Source organism: Oryctolagus cuniculus, chromosome 13 (genome assembly GCF_964237555.1).
Source record: "Oryctolagus cuniculus chromosome 13, mOryCun1.1, whole genome shotgun sequence".
Classification (NCBI taxonomy): domain Eukaryota; kingdom Metazoa; phylum Chordata; class Mammalia; order Lagomorpha; family Leporidae; genus Oryctolagus; species Oryctolagus cuniculus.
In genome coordinates this window covers 75,526,139-75,542,962 of record NC_091444.1, presented here as the reverse complement: position 1 = coordinate 75,542,962, position 16,824 = coordinate 75,526,139, and the positions used below count along the sequence as shown (strand labels likewise).

The following is a 16,824-nucleotide window of genomic DNA, read 5'->3' as shown; positions in this document are numbered from 1 at the left end:
ATTCTTTTTTTTTTTTTTTAAAGATTTATTTATTTATTTGAAAGGCAGAGTTACAGAGAGGCAGATGCAGAGAGAGAGAGAAAGGTCTTCCATCCACTGGTTCACTTACCAAATGGCCAAATGGCCAGAGCTGGGCCGATCTGATGCCAGGAGTCTGGAGCTTCTTCCAGGTCTCCCATGCAGGTGCAGGGGCCCAAGGCCATTTTCCACTCCCTTTCCAGGTCACAACAGAAAGCTGGATTGGAAGTGGAGCAGCCAGGACTCAAACTGGCGCCCATATGGGAGGCCAGCACTGCAGGCAGTGGTTTCACCTGCTATGCCACAGCGCCAACCTCTCTAAACTATTCTTAAGAAGAGTTTTTTTTTAGGGAGAAAAAGAAGAAAAAATATGAAAAGTGGAAGTTCGGAGACTGACCGCATCAATGCACCAGCAGTGATACCACCAGGGCTTTTGAACCAGAGGCAGTACCTAACCAAAAGAGTGTTTTTACTTAGAGATGGGTAAGTAGAACTCAAATAGCAAAGACAGTTAAATAAGGAAGGGAGAGCAAAATAACAGACTTTTATTTTTATTTCAGTTAGGTAAGACATATATTAGTAATAAACCTAATATTGTTGACTTTATCCAAAGATGTCTGTGTTTGGCTTCAAGAAAGAAAAAAGTATTGTAGGTTGGGAAAATTATTCATGCCACAAAACAACCTGATCAGAGGACTGATAAGCTATTATATAACCAGATGTCAAATGAGGATCATTTATATTGGCAGTTAATATCTCTGAAAAGCTAGCCTATCTATAGCCTACAAGTAATGTGAACAAACCACGGTTTTAAGAATGCAATGGCTCTCAATGTGCAAAAGGATCCACAAACAGATTTACCTGGTGCTGGAATTACTGTCTCTAAATGAGTCTGGTCGAGTTTCAGCTTGTCTCCAGAATCAATCATCTTTACAACAGCTGTATACTTGTCAATTACCTCCTGTCATGTAAAATGAACACTTTTATAATAAAAGAAATAGGCGAACACTCATTTAGAAGGGTGAAAGCAAACAAAATTCCAATCCAAAAGTAAGAACTCCCTCCATGAATGCCACTGTATTTCTCAGTCTACGGTTCTTAACAAAGACCTCAATTCAAAGCTAGAGAAGGGGGCCAGCATTGTGATGCTTAGGGATAAACTGCCACCTGGAATGCCCTAGTAGTTTGAGTCCCAGCTGCTCTACTTCCAATCCAGCTACCCGCTAATCTATCTAGGAAGGCAACAGACAACGGCCCAAATGCTTGGCCCTGCCACCCATGTGAGAACAGGATGGATGTCCTGGCTCCTGGTTTTACCTTGGCTCAGAGCTGGCTGATGCAGCCATTTGGGAAATAAACCAGTAGGTGGAAGATCTCCCTCGTTTTCTCTCTCTCTGTTGCTCTTTCAAATAAACACATTAGGGAAAAAAAAAAAAAAAAAAAAAAAAAAAAAAAAAAACTTTCGAGAAAGAAAGTTTAGTTAAGGCTTTCATCTGAAATAAATAAAAGACTGTTGATTTTGGACTAAGAAATTAAGAAATCTAGCAAGAGGGGTAGCTTTGTCTCGCTCTAAGTTGGCAAAGGGTAATTTATGCACATACAAATCTGGGTGCTAGAAAGAAACAGCATTTAGGAAAGGCAACAGAAGAAAAAGGACTCAGTCAGAACAGCCTGAGAGCTAAAAAAAGGTGGTCTCTCAGGAAAACTTGAGAAAGTCCCAAAGAGCAAGGCATGGGTGCTGAGTGTTTTAAGAGATGCCAATTAAATTTCATACATAATATTTGCTCCAGTAAAACAGACCAAAGTTAAGTATAAATTATGGTTGGAAAAGGAATATTTTTCCAACAGTTATGAATTAAGCTTTCATTTTATAGAATATTCAAGAACTTTAAACACTAGGGCTTTAGCTACTTAGACTTGATTATCAAGGAATAAGAGTTTCACTGGATCCCCCACTATCTTCTTTTAAAAAAATAATTCTATTAAAAAACTCAGATTCTCACCTTAACAATACCCTTTTTCTTATGATATTTCTCTCCAAGTTTCTTGGTTATAATTTTCACAATGATTTCCTAGAAAATAACAACAACAAAAACCCAAAGATGAAAGGAAAGATGCATATTATCTTTTCAGTTTTAGTTCTTCCTGCTCAATCATATTCACCAACAACCACAGTAAAATGTAACTGCTCTGCTAAATAAGTAACAACAGAATTCTAAGCTTTCCCAGAATGGGAAGATATTTCCTCAGTAACCCTTTCTACCTTCCTCCTCTTTTTTTCAATATGGTTACCAAAGGGACAAACCTGGGGCTGGTGTTATGGCACAGTATAGTCACAGCTGTGATGCTGGCATTCCACATCAGGAAGCACCAGCTCAAGTTCCGCCTACTCCGATTACAATCCAGCTCCCTGCAAATGAGCCTGGGGAGGCAGCAGAAAATGGCCCAAGTGTTTAGGCCCCTGCCACCCATGTAGGAGACCCAGATGAAGCTCCCAGCTCCTGGCTTCAGACTGGTTCAGCCCTGGCAGTTGTGGCCATCTGGGGAGTGAACCAGCGGATGAAGATCTCTCTCTCTTTCGCTGTCTCTTCCTCTCTCCCAATAATTCTGTCTTTCAAATAAATGTTTTAAAAAAGAAGAAGAAATGTTTCTTACTGTATAAAGAGATAAACCAAGACATGGAACCAAAATTATGAGTTTCTTTATACTCTTGGGATAATGACTAGAAGACCTGAATTGGAACTTTGGACTGCTCTACTTCCATGTCTATTATTAATCTTATTTTTCAAATAAAAAATTTTCAAATAAAAAATTCTGTTGATCAAACTAGCTTTTTTTATATTTATTTTGAAGATTTTATTTATTTATTTGAGAGGTAAAGTTATAGACAGAGAGAAAGGTCTTCCCTCCGTTGGTTCACTTCCCAAATGGCCACAATGGCCGGAGCTGCACCAATCCGAAGCCAGGAGCCAGGAGCCTCTTGGTCCCCCACAAGGGTACAGGGGACCAAGCACTTGGGCCATCTTCTACTGCTTTCCCAGGCCACAGCAGAGCTAGATTGGAAGAGGAGCTGCCAGGTCCAGAGGTCCAGAACTGGCGCCCATATGGGATGCCAGTGCCACAGGTGGGGGATTAAGTTACTGCACCATGGCACCAGCCCCCAAAATAGCTTTTTTTTTTTTTTTTTTTTTTGACAGGCAGAGTGGACAGTGAGAGAGAGAGAGACAGAGAGAAAGGTCTTCCTTTGCCGTTGACTTCAGGAGCAACTGAGACTAGAACCCAGCGCCCATATGGGATGCCAGCGCCGCAGATGGAGGATTAACCAAGTGAGCCACGGCGCCGGCCCCAGAAATAATCATCTTTTAAAAGCCATGGTAAGGCTTGCTCCTCTTCCAGTCCAGCTCTCTGCTGTGGCCCAGGAAGGCACTGGAGGATGGGCCCTGCACCTGCATGGGAGACCAGGAGGAAGCACCTGGCTCCTGGCTTCAAACCGGCGCAGTGCCGGCCATAGCAGCCATTTGGGGGGTGAACCAACGGAAGGAAGACCTTTCTCTCTGTCTCTCTCTCTCACTGTCTAACTCTGCCTGTAAAATAAAAAATAAAATAAAATAAAATAAAAGCCATGGTAAATGTTAAAATGTTTAATAAGGAATAATAAAAAAGCAATAAAATATGAAGCCTGAGACTGTAAAATTAAAATCTGTTCTTTCCTACAAAATGCCTAAATAGGTATTATTCTAAATTCAACAGGCTGTAAATTAAAAAAGCAATACCTCAGCATTTACAATTTTACCTTTTAAGTTCATTTCTGAAAAACACAGTCTTTTATGTTACAGCAAAACCTGAAAAAAATTCCAGGCTCAAAATCAAGAGGTTCATAAATAAACTCCTCACTGAACTCAAGGAATATTACAGGCTTCTAAACATGCAGTAGTCCTGTAAGCCAGCTGCAATCAACAATTAAAGATCCAACAGAAAGAAATGGCATTCTGAATTATAACTCTATCTATATATAATTTTACAGATTTTGAAATTTACATAAGTTTAGAAATTTGGAAAGATTCAAACGCTATGTAAATCATCACTTACAGGAGATCTAGAACTTAAGAAGCTCCACCTGGATACTTACAGGCTGTAGCCAGTAGTCTGTTCGGGCGGTTCTTTTCTTTTCCTCCTCAATCTACAGAACACACGAAAGACACACTTTACAGAACAACCATAAAATTTGCAAACTCTGATAAATACAAATAAACATTGCTTGTAATTAGTTTTTTATTTTAAAATATATATAATAATGTCAAGTGATCCAAACAAAATCCCTCTCTAGTCACCACTGCACGGTTAGCACTACCTCACTCTCGTTCTGCTTTCTCCCTTGTAACTGTTAGAAGCTGGTAAACGCATGAAGTTTTCACACAGTAAAAACACACGCAAAAACACATTGGTCTACAGCACGTAGACCAATTTAGCACATCATGGTTACGTATAATCTGATAGCAAAAGGAGCTTCCCTGTTTGACAATTATAGTAAACTTCCTGAAGGAAAGGGAAGAAAAACACCCTAAGAGAACTATAAATGAGAGTGTGACTAAAGAAAAAATGTTGTTTGGACAGTATGGCTATATATGTTTTTTCTTTCTTAACCCTAAGTACTAACTTTCATTAAGATTCAACAATGTAATTCTTTGGTTGGTTCTACACTTCATTTAATATTTTCAACTTCCAATTTCAACAAAGAATATTCTAGATGTAGTATGCATTGTGGTGAAAGTAGGGAGATAGGGCTTCCCATTTTATTTTGAATTAAGTTCAAACATTCCCCATCGTAGCATGTAAGATTTCTGCAATAAACTTCCTCTACTGCTCTGTCCTCAAGTGCTATCATCTTTTTTTTTAAAAAAAAGATTTATTTTATTTATTTGAAAGACAGAGTTACAGAGAGAGGTAGAGACAGAGAGAGAGGTCTTCCATCTGTTGGTTCACTCCCCAGATGGCGGCAATGGCCAGAGCTGCATCGCAGGAGCTTCTTCCGGGTCTCCCATGTGGTTGCAGGGGCCCAAGGACTTGGGCCATCTTCTATTGCTTTCCCAGGCCATAGCAGAGAGCTGGATCGGAAGTGGAGCAGCCGGGACATGAACTGGTGCCCATGTGGGGTACCTGTGCTTCAGGCCAAGGCTTTAACCCACTGCACCACAGTGCCGGCCCCAAGTGCTATCATCTTATGCTTCCTATGCTCTAGTACAAGGGCCTTTCCTTCTGTGCTTAAACTAGCTGAGATATTTCTTGAGATACTTTTCATAATGCAATCCTCATATCTCCTTAGCACTCAGCATTTATTCAATACAGATGCTCCCCAACTTATCACAGGGTCATATCCTGATAAACCCATCATGAGTTGAAAATATTGTAAGTCAAAAAATTTATTTAATACACCTAACATACTAAACATCATAAGTTGGCCTAACCTACTCCAAACATGCTCAGATCACTAACATTAGCCTACAGGTGGGCAAAATCATCTAACACAAAACTTATTTTATAATAAAGTACTGAATATCTCATGTAATTTATTGAACACTGTACTGAAAGTGAAAAAGAGGTGCTTATATAAGCACACTTTTGCACAATCATAAAATTGGAAAATTTTAATTTGAACCATCGTAAGTTGGGAACTGTGCATGTTTATTCATGGATCACCTGCTTCCTGAATGGCTCTCTCATTAGCATGAAAGAGCCATGACAAACATGGACAGTGTTTTTGTCCCTAGTATACAGATCCATAACTTTACCCAAATACTCAGAATGTAACAGTGGCTCAATACTGTTGAATAATGAATTACCACCAATTCATAATGTATTCATCTTGTAAACACTAGAAACTTTCTAAACTGCCATGCATAGCGTGAGATGAGTAACACAGAACCATGCATGGTAATCTCCCACTCCTTCACAACAAAGAAAAAACACGGAGAGACGAGAAATAATTATATTAAAAGAAAAAAAAATTTCTTGTGTTCATATGCCCTTTCTCTGTTTTTCCTCTTTTCTTCTACTTATCTACAAATTCTTTGATAAAGTAAGTCCATGAGTTAGAAGAGAGAACGGAATATTTAGGAGTACACTGAGAACCTTCTATGAGCCAGTGCTATGGTATAGTGGGTTAAAGTCCTGGCCTGCAGTGCCAGTATCCCATATGGATGCCGGTTTGAGTCCCAGCTGCTTCACTTACAATCAAGCTCCCTGCTAATTCACCTGGGAAAGCAGCAGAGGATGGCCCAAGAGCTTGGGCCCCTGCACCCACGGGGGAGACCCAAAACAAGCTCCTGGCTCCTGGCTTTGGACTGGCTCAGCTCCTGGCTTTGGACTGGCTCAGCTCCAGCCATTGCAGCCATTTGGGGAGTCAATCAGCATATGGAAGACTTCTTTCTCTGTGTCTCTACCTCCCTCTTAACTCTTAAAAAAAAAAAAAAAAAAAAAAAAAAGGACCTTCTAGTGGCCAGTGCTGTGGTTCTGTGAGTTAAGCTGCTGTTTGCCACACTGGCATCCCATATCGGGGCACTGGTTCAAGTCTGGTTGCTCCAGTTCCAATCCAGCTCCTTGCCAAGGTGCCTGGAAAAGCAGCAGAACATGGCCCAAGCACTTGAACTCTAACCCCTCATGTGGGAGACCCAGATGGAATTCTGGGTTCCTGGATTCCATTGGGGGCAGAAAGAAGATCTGTCTCTCTCTCTCTTACTGTACCTTTCAAATAAATAAATAAATCTGAAAACCAACCCTTCTACAGATTATTCTAGGATACATGGAGGATCTTGATTTCAATTACCTTCTAATTGAATTCTACTAACCATAACATATGGAGAGTTTCAAAAACAGCACTTGAAGCAAGAAAATAAGCCTGTTTGCTCCAGGGTTGCTAACTCTGTTAGGATGGAACTGCACTTAGGTTCCCTTTCCCCAGCCTCATGTGAAAGTTTTTCTGACTTTGTATTCATCTGTATTAATTGGGGCCCACACTGTGACACAGAGGGTAAAGTCACCACCTGCAGTGCTGTCATCCCATTTGGGCGCTGGTTCGAGTCTCAGCTACTTCACTTCCGATCCAGCTCTCTGCTATGGCCTGGGAAAGCAGTAGAAGACGGCCCCAGTCCTTGGGCCCCTGCACCCGTGTGGGAGACCTGGAAGAAGCTCCTGGCTCCTGGCTTTGGATCGGCACAGCCCCGGCTGTGTGGCCAGTTGGGGAGTGAACCAGCAGATAAAAGACCTCTCCCTCTCTCTCCCTCCCTCTCTCTCTGCCTCGCCTCTCTCTGTGTAACTCTTTCCAATAAATAAGTAAATCTTTAATAAAAAAAAATCTGATTGAGCTTTTTGGGTTTGAACTACACTCTTCCAGTTGCTAAGGCATCCATAAACAGCCCCTAAACCATACCTCCATGATTTCATCAAGCGCAGATTTCTTCTTCTTCTTTTCTTTGGCCTGAGCTGAGCTCTGGGAAGATTCTTTTCGTTTCACTGCTGCTGCACTCCCTAGTGTCTGCAGTGCACTCGGCCCCAAGGAGCTGATCAACAGAACCATGCTCGTTAATAACAACTATACACAGTCAGATGTTTCACAAAGTGCAAAGTTAACTATACAGGACAAACTCGTTACGTAATTCATAGCAGTTAATCAGGATGATGAAGGGCCTGGGTGCATGTCCTACCGGACTACCAGCAGTAAGAGAACATACAGCCTGTCCTGTCTAATTCCTCGCACTTTCTCCTTATCGTTTCAATTGTGCTACTACAATTCATACAGCCGAAGGATGGTAGCACAGGGTGCGGTGTTGGGCAGGTCAGGGTTTGAGACTATTTCTTTCAGGACCTGGACTGACTCACTGATCTAAGTCTCAGGTCTTCAACTATAAATGGGGAAAATAGTATGACCCAACTTCTAGCTAGACTGCATGGATTAAATGAAATGTTTTAAAATGATTAGCAATCTAGCACATAACTATCAGTTCTGTTTTTAAAAGCAAAGATCTAAACATGCCACTTACAGAATAAATGACAAATGCTTCAGTGTCAATCTACACTATGAATCACAGGCCCAAGGTACCCACTTATCATTACCCCTGACCAATGATACACACCGGCCATTGTGACCATTTCACTATGGACAGCTACTGTGTGTTTCAAGACTGAGAATTTGCATATGACTCATTTTATAAATAAAACAGTCTCCCTTTTTATCTCCACTTGTTGAAATTCTTTTTTTTAAGATTTGCATTTATGGGGCTGGCACTATGGCACAGCAGGTAAAGCCTCCACCTGCAGTGCCAATATCCCATATGGGGCACTGGTTCAAATCCCAGCTGCTCCTCTTCTGATCCAGCTCTCTGCTATGGCCTGGAGTAGAAGATGGCCCAAGTCCTTGGGCCTCTGCAACTGTGTGGGGGTCCTGGAAAAAGCTCCTGGCTCCTGGCTTCAGATTGGCCCAACTCCAGCAGTTGCAGCCATTTGGGAAATGAGCCAGCAAATGGAAGATCTCTCTCTCTCTCTCTGCATCTGCCTCTCTGTAACTCTGCCTTTTCAATAAATAAATAAATCTTAAAAAAATTTTTTTATTTATTTGTTGGACAGAGTTAGAGAGAGACAGGCAGAGAGAGATATTCTACTCAGAGAGAGAGAGAAACAGGCAGACAGATAGAGAGAGATATTCTACTCAATGGTTCACTCTCCAAATAGCTGCAATGGCCAGGACTGGGCCAGGCCAAAGCCAGGAGCCTGGAAACACATCCAGGTCTCCCACATGGGTGCAGGGGTCCAAATACTTGAGCCATCTACCACTACTTTCCCAGGCACATTAGCAGGGAGCTGGATTGGAAATGGAACAGCTGGAACTCGATCTGGCCACTCATATGAGATGCCAGTGTTGCAGGCAGCAGCTTAACCCACTGGGCCACGACACCAGCCCTCTGTTGAAATTCTTTAAGATCCATTCTTCATGAGAATTGAACTTCCATAGCATCTTGTGCCGTGCATGACATTCCACTTGAAGTATAATCATATCTGCATATGTGACTCGTCTCTTACAGTAAGGTGAGGGGCAGTATTTTTTCCCCTGTAAAAGTAACTTATAATGTACATAAAATAGATACTCTATTAATATTTGCTAACTCAGTCACTCTTATCTGTCTAGTCATTTAATGTGTCATTCACAGAGGATGAAACAAAGGATAAATATTTACATAAAATTACCTTGGAGACAACCAAGAAAAAAAATACAACCAGTAGCAAACACAATAGAATTATTTCCCTTTATTTGGACTTTCAAAAAAATGCATTTATGGTGGTGTTGGATTCATTAGTGCCAGGTTACTCTCAGGACTCATGTTCGGTTTGCAGTCAACTAAAGTCTCCAGTTTTTCTACACAGAGGATTGCACTTGGGGAGCCCCCCACTCTGTCTTTAAAGAAGATGGTTTCTGTGCATATAAATTAAGGCTTTGCCTTTTGGAAAGCTTCACTTACTGGGTCTTTATCCCACAATTCAATCAGAAATTAAATATTATAGTAACCAGGGCACATTATTTACAGCTGTCCCAAACTTGGAAAACATGGTCATTAACAATTAAAACAAGGGCAAAAGACTTGAACACACATCCCTCCAAGGAAGATACACGAGTGGCCGGTAAGCGTCATGAAAAGATGCTCAACTCTCACTGATCATTAGGCAAATGCAAGTCAAAATCACAACGAAATGCCACTTCACATTAGAAAGAGTGCTATGATTAAAAACACAGAAAATACCAAGTGTTGGCCAAGCTGTGGAGAAACTGGAATCACTCAACATTACTGGAAGGAATGTAAAATCTTGCAGCCAATATAGGAAAATGGTATTATAGTTGCTCAAACAATGAAACACAGGAAAACCATACTGTCCAGTAATTTTACTCACGAGTATATATACACAAGAACTAAAAGTAAGGTTTTGGAACCAATCTGCATACCAGGGTATAAGTAGTAACATTCACAATAGTCAAAAAGTATTGACCCCAAATGTCCACCAACGGATAAATGGGTGAACATAATGTGGTATGTCCATACAGTAGGGTATTTTTCAGCCTTACATAAGAATGAAATTTTGGTACATGCTACAAACATGGAATAACTTTGAAGACATCATGCTAAATGAAAGTAGCCAGGCACAAGCAAGCATATCAGGATTCCACTTGTATGAGGTGCCTAGAGAACAGTCAAACTCATAGAAACAAAAAGTAGAATGGTAGCATTGTTTACAGCTGCTTTCTCACTATGAAAACAGAATTTAGTGCTTGTGACAAAAACATATGTTCAAAAAAAGTCTGAAAGGGTACAGAATTTCAGTCTGAGCTAATGAAAGTCCTGGAGATGGATGGTGGTTACATAAAAGTGTGGATGTACTTAATCCAACTGCACTGTACATTTAGAAATGGTTAACATGGCCACACACACAAATAAACCTAATGGAAAACTGTCTATGAAGAAATGTATTTAGCATTATCAAATGCATAGAATGCAACAAGCAATGAAGACAAGACGATCAGAACAGCCCAGTAGCATTTCATGTTATAGTGGAAGAACACACTGGAAGGCATTCTAGAAAGCAGGAACAGTAAATGCAAAGGCAAGAAAGATTAAGACCCTTCAGCAGAATCAGGGACTAAAAAGAACTTCATACAGCTAGGGTGTAAAGGGCAGGAGATACCCCAGATCGCAAGGGTCATGTAACAGTATGTAAAAAAAATAAAAAATCAGCTTATAGATACTGGACATGGGGAGACTTTACTTGGAGAATGACATGGTGAGAATGTAAGTTTAGATCTTTCTGCTTGGCATATCAAGGTTCTATCAGAGTGGTGAGAGACTGAGACAGGGTTAATAGGGGTTTAAAATCAAGGCAAGATATGAAGATTAACAGATTGGACGTGGAAGGTACAAGTCTCTGGCACAGCCCTAGATTTCTATTTTCAGTACCCAAGAGAATCTTAGAGCTATGAAAGGAGATGGAGAAATCCAAAAGAAAACAGAAGGGGAATTAAATAGTCCCTCTCAAGCCGTGGAGAAGCTGGGCTTGTTTTAGGTCTCAACATAGCCTCCAATGTCCATTTTGATACTTACATCATTTAGTTCATTCTAAGTTTTAGATATACAAGATATAAAACACCAGGAGAACAAATCCCAACGTCTAAAAAAGTACTCCATAATTCCAGAAAAGAAACATTTAGCTGAGTCATTTAAAGGTGCTAGCTGTGACACTATGTACATATTGATATATGTAATTGAGACAAAATTCACAGAACTTTGATCAAATAAAACTTTTTTCCTGATAATGTCAAGGCTTGGCCTAGGAGTACAGCAGGTGAACAGATGCCCCAAAGCTACCACATCCTCACATCCTCACCCCTGGAACTGACAAATATTACTGTATTCGGAAAAAACGGTCTTTTCAAGTGATATGAAAGACCGTAAAATGATATTATCCTTGATTATTATGGCAGGCCCCCAGTGCAATTACCCCTATTTTTTAAGAGGATGGCAGAGGGAGATTTGACATGTGGAAAAATCCACATGCAGAAGAGCAAACACAAAGTTGTTGGTATTGACTGGAGGCACACAACCACAGGCCAAGGAAGACAGAAGCTAAGAAGAGACAAGGAATAGATTCTCCCCAAGACCTTCTGGATGGAGGGAGCACAACTTTGCAAACACACTGATTTCAGAAGCCAGGCCTCTAGAGACAGATTTTAGTTATTTTAAACTACCCAGCTTGTGATAATTTATGATAGCATCTATAGAAAACTAATACAAGGATGACAGATTTGGGATTCGCTGGAACTACTCTTAACATTGATCTACAACTAGAAATAACAGCCTCAGAATCAGCCCTAAAGGCATTCCGATCTGGCTGAAAAGCCCATGAGAGTATTTCAGGCATGGAAAGCCAAGACACTCAGGCAAAAAAAAAAAAAAAAAAACAACAACACCTAAATGAAAGATCTCTGTGAGTGAGATCCCAGTGGAAAGAACAGGTCTTCAAAGAAGGAGGTACCTTTCTCTGAAGGGAGGAGAGAACCTCCACTTTGACCATGACCTTGTCTAAACAAGATAAGAGTCGGAGAACTCAAGGGGCTTCCATAGCCTTGGAAACTCATGACTGGAGCATAGGGAGATTACTGATGCCATAGACAGGAGTGTCAATTGGTAAAGTCAACAACAGGAGTCACGTGCACTTACTCCTCATGTAGGATCCCTGTCCTTAATGTGCTGTACATTGAGCGTGAATGCTATAACGAGTACTCAAACAGTATATTTCACTTTGTGTTTCTATGGGGGTGCAAACTGTTGAAATCTTTACTTAATGTATACTAAACTGATCTTCTGTTAAAAAAAAAAAAAAGAAGAAGAAATTAGCAATTCCCAACTTGACTCTCACTGGGATTAAACATGACAATAGGTCTGATCTGATTTCATCATCATTTAAAAAATCATCTATTATTTTTCACTTTATGTTTCTGTGTGGGAGCAAACTGTTGAAATCTTTACTTAATGTATGCTAAACTGATCTTCTGTATATAAAGAGAATTGAAAATAAATCCTCATGTGAATGGAAGGGGAGAGGGAATGGGAAAGGGGAGGGTTGCGGGTGGGAGGGACGTTATAGGGGGAAGCCATTGTAATCCATAAGCCGTACTTTGGAAATTTATATTCATTAAATAAAAGTTAAAAAAAAAAAAAGATAATGGAGATAAAAGCCTAAGAGTCTAAAACTTGAAGGCATGTGTGTTATGATACAGTTTTGAGTTTGTGTTCCAGGTGGTTATCACACCAACGTTAGTGAATTCTTTCTAAATGTAATACATGCAGAAGCCAATTGACCAATTTCTAATGTAGGTGTTCATTTTGAAATATTTTCATCAAAGTTAGGACATCTGGCAAGTCATTTTCTTAAAAATGTCCATTATTGATTTTGACTTGTTTGAAAGGGAGAGCAACAGAGACAGCCAGACAGATGGCAAGATTGTCTACCTGCTGGTTCACAGGTAGAGCCGGGCCAGGCTGAAGCCAGAAGCCAGAACTCCATCAGGGTCTCCCACATGGATGGCAGAGACCCAACAATCTGAGCCACTGTGTGTTGCCTCCAGGTTGTGCATTAGCAGGGAACTGGATCAGAAGCAGAGTTGGGACTCAAAGCCAGGCACTCTAATATGGGAGGCTGGTATCCTAGGCCGGGGCTTAACCTGCTATACCCTGGTTAAGTCATTTTGAACCTGAGATATAGTGGTAACCCAGCCTACCTGCTTTCATCAATTCTCCTAGCTGCTTATTCAGACATACAAATAAGCACTAGCCTACAAACAAAGCAAAACACAGAGCTTCACATGTAAACTACAACGTAACATAAAAAACATCACCCAGCATAGGACCAAATCCTAGTAGATACTGGTACTTCAATATATTGTCTTATTCATGTTTTTTAACACCCATAACAAAACTGGATGCATTATCCATCGCAAATAGCAGATAAAAATTTGATGAAAGAATTTATTACAGCTGCAAGAGAAGATAATGTGAAAGGACAGAACTGCCTTACCACATGCTATACCAGGTTTTGGCAAACTATAGCCTCGGGACTAAATCTACCACCTAAAGCCCACCACCTGCTTTTCCAGATAACATTTTATTAGAATACCAATGAACTGAATTCACGTAGTATTGTCTACAGCTGCTTTCTCAATAGGAAAGCAGAGTAAAGTGGAACTGACAAAAACATATGGTCAAAAAAGTGAAATATTTACCATATGGCCCTTTACAGAAACAGCTTGCCAATCCTGCTTTGTACTATGTCATCTAAAAGGGAAGGCAATTATGACTAGTAGTGCATTTACACCACACTGAGTGGTAAGGAGATAGATTGCCAAGTTTCTATTATCAGAAAATCACATTACAGGGACGGGCTTTGGGCGTAATGGTTAAAGGTGTGTTGGCGATGCTCACGTACCATGTCAGAGTACCTGGCTCTGAGTACAGGCTGTGCTTCAGATTCTAATTTCCTGCTAGTGTGCACCCTGGGAGGCAGCGTGTGAGGGCTCATCCATGATAGAGAGCCAGACTGAGTTTCCAGCTGCTGGATTTAGCCCGTCTATCTCCAGCTATTGTGGGCATCTGGGGACTAAACCACTGGGTGGGCATTGTCTGTCTCTGTGTATCTGTCTATCCTGTCTTTTTTCTAAAGATATTTTTTATTTATTTGAAAGGTAGAGCTACAGAGAGTAAGGGGAGAGACAGAGAGATCTGCCATCCACTGGTTCACTCCCCAAATGGCTAAAACAGCTGGGGTTGGACCAGGCCAAAGCCTGGAGCCAGGAACTTCATCCCATGTGGGTGCTGGGGCCCAAGCACTTGGGGCATCTTCTGCTGCTTTCCCAGGCACGGAAGTGGAGCAGCCGGGACTAGAACTAGCGCCCACATGGGATGCCGGCACTGCAAGGTGGCAGCTTTACTGGCTACACCACACCTGCTCCTCTCTTGTCTTTCCAAATAAAAAACATAGGGACCGGTACTATGGTGTAGTAGGCTAAACCTCTGCCTGCGGCACCAGCATCCCACATGGACACCAGATGCTCTCGGATGCTCCTCTTCTGATCCAGCTCCCTGCTAACGCTCCTGGAAAAGCACCAGAGGATGGCCCAAGTGCTTGGGCCCCTGCACTTGTGGCCATGTGGGAAGTGAACCAACGGACGGAAGACCTTTCTCTCTGTCTCTTCCCTCTGTCTGCAACTTTACCTCTTAAATAAATGAATAAATCTTTTAAAAACATGAAAATAAAGAAATATTTTTAAATAATCTTAAAAAATAAAACAGAAAAATGTACACCATACCAAACATTGAGACTGGGCTAAGTAGGTTATGATAAGAAAATAAATACATTAAATGGAGAAGGATTAATGGAGAACCAAAAGGTTCTCTGTGTGAAAGTATTTGATAAAAATGTGCTTTTCCTCAGCACAGAAAACCATCTCAGCACTGTCACATACGAACACTTGCTAAAGAGCAAACAAAACCCCAACCAACCCACAAAACAAACCAATAAAGAAGAAAATTGCAACCAGACAAAAACGATTCACAATACTTCAAAATGTAAGAACAGAGGCCAGTGTTGTGGTGTAGTGGGTTAAACTGCTGCCTTCGACATCAGCATCTCATATGAACACTGGTTAGAATCCCAGCTGCTCCACTTCCAATCCAGCTCCCTACGAATGTGCCTGGGAAAGCAGCAGAGGATGGCCCAAGTGCTTAGGCCCCTGCACCTGCATGGGAGACCTGGAAGAAGCTCCTGGCTCCTGGCTTCGAATCAGCCCACGACTGGCCATTGTGGCCATTTGGGGAGTGAACCAGCGGATGGAGGATCACTCGTTCGTTCTTTCCCTTTCTCTCTCTGTAACTCTGCCTTTCAATTACATAAATAAATAAATCTTTAAAACAGAATGCAGGAATCAAGCCTTCGCAGAAATTCTCAAGTTTTAGGTAAGCTCGTGGAACCCACCTTGGTTTGGAAGATGTTGCTCCTGCTGAAGTGCATGCTCCTTTATTCAAATTGAATGTGACTGGAAGAGAGAGAGTGTTAGCCCATGTGTGTTTCAGGAAAATGCCAACAAACTTGTGCTCAGATACCACGAGGTACTCACATAGGAAGTCACGGACATTTTTAATAAGTGAGAGCTGGGGCTGGCGCTGTGGTGCCAGCATCCCATATGGGCGCCGGTTTGAGACCCGGCTGCTCCTCTTCTGATCCAGCTCTCTGCTATGGCCTGGGAAAGCGGTAGAAGGTGGCCCAAGTCCTTGGAACCCTGCACCCAAGTGGGAAACTTGGAGGAAGCTCCTGGCTCCTGGCTTCGGATCAGTAAAGCTCCGGCTGTTGCGGCCATCTGGGGAGTGCACCAGCAGTTGGAAGACCTCTCTCTCTGTATCTACCTCTCTCTATAACTCTGTCTTTAAAATAAATAAAATAAATCTTAAAAAAAAATAATAAGTGAGCTAAAAAATGCTCCAATCCAGAGATCAATCTCAGGTTACTATAAAACAGGAGAGGAGAACTGCTTCTCTGCCAAGGGCTATTTGGATATTTATAATATCACTCACAGGCCATACAAAAATCACCAACTTCAAAATTAGCCGGCAATAGATCTACTGAGTTTCGAGTCCCGCCTGGGTTGCTTTGGCAGGGTCAGACCAAATGATTCTGCAGACATTATACGGTGGGGTCAGACATTCCCTATCCCTGCTACAAGGTGTCCTAGGCTGAAGCCTGGAGAGCTAAGAAACAACCTTACGTGTCAACTGCTGAAGAGGACAAGGTCGGCTGCCTTGCTCCTCTGCCCCCAGCTTGCCCGACCAGTCACACTCCAGCTCTGTTTCGCTGCCACACCTCTTGCCCACGTGGTTCAGGAGATACAACAGCATCTTCAGCTCTTCAAGCCCATCAACATTATCTCAGTGACTTCAGGTAGACTAAGACGCAGTTCTGGCCAATGACCTCCAAAAGGAAATCCTCTGATGGGAGGAGTGTCTTTCAGGAACTATTTCTTGGATCCTAAGAGGACTCCAGAAAAAATGCTCTCTGCTATCCTCTTGAAAATACTGGGTCTAAATGTGATGGCTGGAGTGCTGGCAGCTACCTTGTGTCTATATGGCATGCAGAACCATTGAACCTCCGGGATTCTTATTATGGCAAGATATTTCTTTATTGTTGAGGTTAAACTTAGGAAATTTTATTACTTGGAGCTGC

At 41.6% G+C, this 16,824-nt stretch overlaps 1 protein-coding gene across 7 annotated transcripts in view; it reads right to left on the bottom strand.

Annotated features, from left to right (window-relative positions):
- The window catches only part of KIN (Kin17 DNA and RNA binding protein), a 39,955-nt gene that overhangs the window by 5,009 nt on the left and 18,122 nt on the right, over positions 1 to 16,824 (bottom strand). For all 7 annotated transcript variants that reach the window (XM_002717311.5, XM_017347660.3, XM_070055764.1 and 4 more), the window contains 5 exons: positions 15,583 to 15,643; positions 7,445 to 7,574; positions 4,148 to 4,198; positions 2,022 to 2,090; positions 880 to 979 (listed from right to left, as the gene is read on the bottom strand). In XM_002717311.5, coding sequence (XP_002717357.1) covers positions 880 to 979; positions 2,022 to 2,090; positions 4,148 to 4,198; positions 7,445 to 7,574; positions 15,583 to 15,643 — 411 coding nt within the window. The remainder of the gene's footprint in view (positions 1 to 879; positions 980 to 2,021; positions 2,091 to 4,147; positions 4,199 to 7,444; positions 7,575 to 15,582; positions 15,644 to 16,824) is intronic.